The sequence below is a fragment of the Octopus sinensis genome, linkage group LG13 (assembly GCF_006345805.1).
Source record: "Octopus sinensis linkage group LG13, ASM634580v1, whole genome shotgun sequence".
NCBI classification, from domain to species: Eukaryota; Metazoa; Mollusca; class Cephalopoda; order Octopoda; family Octopodidae; genus Octopus; species Octopus sinensis.
The window spans coordinates 62,081,568-62,089,067 of NC_043009.1; the positions used below are offsets into that span (position 1 = coordinate 62,081,568).

The following is a 7,500-nucleotide window of genomic DNA, read 5'->3' on the forward strand; positions in this document are numbered from 1 at the left end:
AACGCCAACCACTCCGAGAGTGTAGTGGGTGCTCTTTACGTGCCACCGGCACAGGGCCAGCCAGGTGGTACTGGCAATGACCTCGTTCGAATCGTTTTACACATGCCACCGGTTAATGTTAACAAATTTCTATTCATACAGATAGGCAGACAGATTGTTGCCTAGTATATTACTGGTTAAACTAAATAACTGGTCAGAATGTTACTGTGAGTGTGTGTGTGTTTATCTTTATTTTAATTATCAAGATCACTAACAGAACGATGAAATCGGTTATAAGCTGCATTTGCTGGTGATTAAAACTTGACATTAAGATTAATCTGGAATAAATCTTTCCTTTTGAACTAAAAGTTTTGTTGATTTCAGAATTGTTTATTTATAAAAAACAAACTTTTCAGGCAGAAAATGTGTGTGGAAGTCACAGAGGGTGTAATTATAAATTAACTCTGATGATTTGATTTGAAAGTAATTGCTTCTAATGGGATATTTGTAACATGATGATTGCTATTGAAAGCATCGTTAAATTTCTTGCATCATTGGAATTAATTAATAATCCAGCAGTGTGTTGTAATGAGCCAATGTGTTTTGGTGAATCGCCAGACATGCTCAGATGGAAAACCTTAGAGATGTACTTGCATGCTTTATTGAATTATTAACCGAGATATTTTTTTGTTTGTCTGTGGCTCTTGTATCCCACTGCTTCACCCTGTATAGGTTTATCTGTGGTGGATGGCAATTAACTGCAAACAATCTGTTGTTATGGAGCTGGTTGCTATCAAGTATAGAAACAACAGTTAATTGGCATACTGTCTTTGAATTTAGTTGCATTTAATAGCAAGTTTCCGGTTAATGCTGATTATTACTGATTCATCATCATCATCATTATCGTTTAACGTCTGCTTTCCATGCTAGCATGGGTTGGACGGTTCGACTGGTTGGATGATTTGAGGGCTGGCAAACTAGATGGCTGCAACAGGCTTCAATCTTGATCTGGCAGAGTTTCTACAGCTGGATGTCCTTCCTAATGCCAACCACTCTTTTATGTGGCACCGTCGCCAGTGCGTCTTATGCAGCATCAACACCAGAGTGTTTTATGTGGCACCAGTGTTCACACCAATGCATTTTCCATGGCACCTTGGTTTTAGGATCTCAGTTCTTTTAAGGTAGGCAGGTCTTCTTGAGTACAGTAAAGGGCCACATGTATATCTCAGTCCTATTATTTTATTCTTTTACTTGTTTCAGTCATTTGACTGCAGCCATGCTGGAGCACCACCACATTTTAGTCAAACAAATTGATCCAAGGACTTATTCTTTGTGAGCCTGGTACTTATTCTATTGATATCTTTTGTTGAACTGCTAAGCTTTGGGGACATAAACACACCAACATCGGTTGTCAAGTGATGGTGGTAGGACAAACACAGACATACAAATACATTATTATTATTATTATTATTATTATTATTAATAGTAGTAGTAATAGTTGCAATAGTAGTAGTAGTAGTAGTAGTAGTAGTAGTTGCTGTAGTTGCAGTAGTAGTAGTAGTAGTAGTAGTAGTAGTAGTAACATAGACAGAATGAAGATATAATGTTATATGCAAAAATCTCAAGACGGGGAGATGTGGAGTGACAACTTTATCACCTGTTCTTTGAATAAAATGTTCTCCCCTGTCCTTCCAGAAACACATTATTGTCCAATATGAGAACCAAGTCAGCAGCATATTCCTGCTTCCAAGAGCAGCAAAGCTTTCATCTTGATGACATGACCCCATTTTCAAGAAGTAGCATTCTACGAACAGAGCCTTGGTGAGTACCTTGTTTATTGAGCCATCGAAGAGGTAATAGTTACAGTTGGACCATGTTTCACTGATAAGGTTTAATAAGACTGAAACATACGAGGAGTCTGTCACAGTACTATTAAAGACCACAATATTTACTCTCTTACAATATTACATATTTAATTAATTTTCATTAATTTAAATTTTGGAGTTGTCTCCCTTGCTTCTTGTTTTACCAGTATTTCTCATTTAGGAAATTATTGTTTTCATTACAAAGAGAGTAATTTCCTGATTTGCTACATCAAACAAGTTAGCATACACTTTACTGTTAAGTTAACATGCAGTAGGTGTCCCTGGTATCATCATCGTTTTACATCAGCTTCCCATGCAGGCATGAGTTGGATAGGTTGTTGGCATGTATTTAAGGGGTACTGTTCACTTAGACCAGGGATGAGGAAACACTTACCCGCAGGCGCAATTGTGCCTGCAGGCTGGTATACTTGTATGTGCAAAATATAGTAAATTTTTCAATTATAAAATTTATACAATACTCTTATGCCTATTTGCGACCATGGATGTGGTTAGTAGACATCATATCATTTTGAAGTACAAACAATTTGGTTGCTAAAGCGTTGCCAAGTGACTAAGCAGATATTATTTGTCAGTCGTCTCTTACCTGCCTTAACCTTATTTTTTGACACACGTGCTTTTTGCTTTGTTTAAGTAGATTTAAGTAGTTATTCAATCCAACCCTTTAACAAAATCGATTGGACCCCAAGGACAGACTGTATCCAAATTGCTCCTGTGTCAAAATACCCTGATTTTGATGTAATTGTAATGAAAATGAAACATCACTTCTCCAAAACCTGAAGTGAGAAAGTCTTCAGAATAATCTTTTTGTTTCATAATGAGGATATTAATTTATTGTATTGCCTTTTATATTTATAATTTGTGTGTGTGTGTGAGTGTATATACATATATATATATATATATATATATATAGAGAGAGAGAGAGAGAGAGATGAGGGAGAGATACAGAAGACCACATATATTATGACCTTCGTACCTCTTTTTGTTTACCACCACATCTATGCTCTGATCCTTTTTACTTGTGAGTATACCCTGGCACTTCATTATCTCTCTCCTGCTCTCTCTTACACTTTTGCTGTCTCCTACTCTCTCTCTCTTTTTTCCCTCACTCCTCCCTCTGGGTGTGTAGCCATGTACCTCTCTACAGCAGCAAACCTATTTCTGCCCTCATTCTTGGTCATTCTCTTTCTCTCTCTCTCTCTCTCTCACTGGGTAATCATGTACCTCATCTATAGCAAGACACCTATTTATGCCTCCCTATTTCTCTGCTACACTCTAACCTTTCATCATCTGATACTGGATCACCTCCTCCAGTGCCCCTTCCATTATAGCAAGGCACCTGTTTCTACCTCTGTGTTTCTTTGTCACCCTCTAACCTTTCATTCTCAAATGCCCCTGCCCCTCTCATAATTCCTTGTATTGTGAGTTACGTGGGGACCCTGCCAAGTACTGGTTCCACATAAAAAGCATCCAGTCCACACTGTAAAATGGTTGGCATTTGGAAAGGGCATCCACCTTGCCTGTGCTTGTGCCACGTAAAAACAAGCCAGTCCACTCTGCAGAGTGGTTGGTGTCAGGAAGGGTCATCGAGCTGTAAAACCCCTGCAAAAACAGACACAGTAGTATAGGGTAGTTTTTCTACCTAACCAGTTCCTACCCATCATAAAAGTGGTCTTTCTGTTCATGTGGGGTAGTCATATATCTACTCTATAGTAAGACACCTATACTTGGCCCTCCCTCTATTATACCTTAGCCTCTCGACTCCTGGTATAAAATCTCACCTCTCTCTCAAAAGCTATTCCCCTACTTTGCCGAGGAGGTTTCTTCCTTTTTACTGTTCTTTTCTCATCTTACAAGTTACTTGGCAACCTCACTAGTGCCAATGGCACAAAAAAAAAAAATAAATAAAAAGCACCCAGTTCACCCTGTAAAGTAGCTGGCATTAGGAAAGGCATCTAATTATAGAAACCATACCAAAACTGACACTAGTGCTTGTCACAGCTCTGCACCTTGCAAGACCCTGCCAAACCATCCAACCCATACCAGCATGGAAAACAGACGTTAAATTATGATGATGATGATAATCAGTCGGAATCTGTGTCAGTTTCCAGTTCTTTTATTCTTATCGATACTGACCATGCTACTATTATTCTGACACAGTCCATCTAGGATTACATTATCTTATGTATCCTGTTTTATTGTAACAAAACAAAAGTAGATTGTGATTAGGGACTAGATAGAATCTCTGTTGTTGGCTTGTGGTATTGCTGGTTGTTATTGCAGTGGTGGCAACAGATGGGGTGGTAGTGATGATGGTAGTAGTGTTGGTTGTTGGAGGGGTGGTGGTGATAGTTGCTGGAGTAGTGGTGGTCGTGGCTGGTGGTGAGCAGTGGCGGAGGTGGAAGTGATGTATGAGGTGGTGGCGGCTGTAATGTTGATGGTCATTGAAATATTGGTAGTGGTGGCAGTAGTTGTTATAGTGGTGGTGGTGTTGCTGCTGGTTGTTTTGGGGGGTGAATGGTGGTGGAAGTTGGGGTGGTGGTGGTAGTAATGGTAGTGGTTGGAGGTAAGTACTTTGGTGGTGGGGACACAATGGTTGAGATTGAGGAGGTGATGTCACATGGAAATACCTGTCCAGACACGTGTGCTCATGTGTGTATGCATGTGTGTGTGTGTGTGTGTGTGTGTGTATGTGTGCGTGTGTGTGTGTGTGTGTGCATGTGTTTATATCTACTTATGTGTGTATATATGCATAAATATATATGCATGTGTTTGTGTGTGTGTATTTGTGTGTGTATAAATGTATGAGAGCAGATGTGTCTATATAATGTGCTTATACATACTTGTGTATATGTGTGTATATATATATATGTGTGTTTTGTATGCTTACATGTGTGTGTATGTGTGCTTATATCTGCTTATATGTGTATGTCTATCTGTGTGTGTATGTATGCATATACGTATATGTGTGTATTTGTGTGTGTATGAATGTATGAGAGCTGATGTGTTTGTATAATGTGTTTATGTGTTTAGTGTGTGTGTGTATGTATGTCTTTTATATGCTTACATGTGTGTGTGTCTATGTGTGTGTGTGTGTGTGCTTATATCTGCTTATATGTGTATGTATGCATATGTGTATCTGTGTGCACGTGTGTATGTATATGTGTTTATGTGTATGTGTGTGTATGAGTGCTGCTATGCCCATATAATGTGCTTATATGTACCTGTGTGTGTGTGTGTGTGTGTGTGTGGTGTGTGTGTGTGTGTGTGCATGTATATCTGTTTGTGGTATAAATGTAGTGAGTTGACCTTTCTCTCTGTATATTGTTGTTAGGTCCCCAAGTCAAAGCTGACAGAGCAAACTTACACTCAAAGCCATTCCACCCATGACAACCCTGTAATTTTAAAAGTATCTACGACAACATTATCTCATGTGTCCTTTCCTTTTTTTCTAAAACAACCGGTTGCATGATTTGAAGGAGATTTAGGTGTTATTTCTTGCAGGTTGGGCAACCACTTAGTGGTACACTAAGTTTCTACAGCTGAATGCCCTTCCTAACACCAACCACTCTGAGAGTGTAGCGGTGCTTTTTATGTGCCACGGGCACAGGAGCCAGTCAGGGGATACTGGCATTGGTCTCACACACACACACACATAGACACACCGTTTCTGTGTCATGTGACACTATGCATGTAGTGTGTGAGTTTTTGTGCATCTATGTCTTCCATTGAATATGTATCTATATTACGTGATCACGTGACCGACCAGACCATCAGATGTTACACATCGCTGGTCACAATGCGTTCGCATTGTTTTAGCCTTCGAATGATGCCACCCCACTAGCTAAGCGAGCAGGCCAACAGGAGAAAGAGTGAGAAAGAGTAGTGAAAGAGTACAGCAGGGATCACCACCCCCTGCCAGAGCCTCGTGGAGCTTCTAGGTGTTTTTCGCTCAATAAACACTCACAACGCCTGGTCTGGGAATCGAAACCGCGATCCTACGACCGCGAATCCGCTGCCCTAACCACTGGGCCATTGCGTCTCCACTATATATATATATATATATATATATATATATATATATATATTATATATATGTATATATAATATATATATATAATATATATATATATATATAAGTATATGTATGTATGTATGTATGTATGTATGTATGTGCTTGAGAAGACCTGTTGAGACAAGTAAAACCAATATCATAGCTGACTGGCTCTTGTACCAATGGCACGTAAAAAGCATCATCCGAACGTGTTCGTTACCAGGCCCGCCTTATTGGCTCCTGTGTCGGTGGCACATAAAAAGCACCCACTGCACTCTCAGAGTGGTTGGCATTAGGAAGGGCATCCAGCTGTAGAAACTCTACCTGACCAGATTGGAGCCTGGTGCAGCTGCTGGCTCTCCAGAACTCAGTCAAACTGTCCAACCCGTGCCAGCATGGGAGACAGACGTTAATCGATGATGACGATGTGTGTGTGTGTGTGTGTGTGTGTATACATATCAAAATGTGACCTAATGTGTACCGTTGGCGATTTTTTTTCCTCTGTCTTCCCTTGGATCTTTCCTTCTCCTATGTTTCCGACAAAGAGCTCCTCTCGAAACGTTAAACTCTCCTTCTTTCCTGAGCGTCCAATAATACTATATTTGTTCCACGTCCTCGCGTTGTTGTGTTTTTTTGTGCTTTCTAGTTTGGATTAACTATATATATATATATATATATATATATAAGTTCAGTAAAATTTAGATTCAGTTGAATATGGTACTTAAGTTAAAGGCACCAGAATTTGGTATGGTATTATCCAGATAATTTGAAATGGGGTGATTACAATCAAAATAAGCAACAAGGATATCCAGAGGTAATGCAGTACGATCGTTTCATGCGACTCCATTTAATTGAATAGTGCAAATATTACATCAGTTTTAAAATGTAGAGCAATCTTCAGCTGCATAAAAATATAGAATTTAGTTAAATTCAAAGGATTCATTTGTATAGTTTTCTTATTATCCAAAATCACAAAGAGGATTAGTAGATAGACAAAGGACATGTTTCATCAACAACATCGTAGTTGTAACTGTTACAAAAGTTAGGAATTAGTCTTACTTGATCATGGGTTGATTTCCATCATGTGTGTGTGTGTGTGTGTGTGTGTGTGTGTGTGTGTGTGTGTGTGTGTGAATGAGTGTGTGTGTGTGTGTGTGTGTGTGAATGAGTGTGTGTATCTATATCTCTTTGTGTATAATGGCATAATGTATGGACTTGGTGTGGTCAAATGGCCAGATGAGTGGCACCTGAAATTTATTGTTCTAGACTTTTACACATTTTGTCACACAGATTCAGCTTGAAGACTAGATTAATTGTACACATGCCTGTGGTATACTCAGCCACATGCATGCAAATACAGGCTACCTATCACTGAAATAGAGATTTGTTTACTAGTGGAAAACAGTACAACAACTTATGTTATATAGCATAGTATGAGGGATTGCTGAAAAGGTCCTGGCTTTAAGGGTTCTGCAAAAGGCCTGGTTGGAGGCCCTACCTTCTGAGTTCTTTCACAGGGATTAGAAAAACGAAAGGACTGCTGCAACAAGAGCGTGAATCTGAGAGGGGAATTTGTTGAATAAA

The 7,500-nt window shown here is 39.3% G+C and overlaps 1 protein-coding gene across 4 annotated transcripts in view; it reads left to right on the forward strand.

Annotated features, from left to right (window-relative positions):
* Positions 1–7,500, forward strand: part of LOC115218611 — a 26,593-nt gene that overhangs the window by 4,401 nt on the left and 14,692 nt on the right. For 3 of the 4 annotated variants that reach the window (XM_036508443.1, XM_029788511.2, XM_036508444.1), the window contains exon 2: positions 1,675–1,800. The exons of the other annotated variant lie outside the window; for it this stretch is intronic. In XM_036508443.1, the coding sequence (XP_036364336.1) occupies positions 1,675–1,800 (126 nt within the window). The remainder of the gene's footprint in view (positions 1–1,674; positions 1,801–7,500) is intronic. 4 annotated transcript variants of the gene reach the window in all.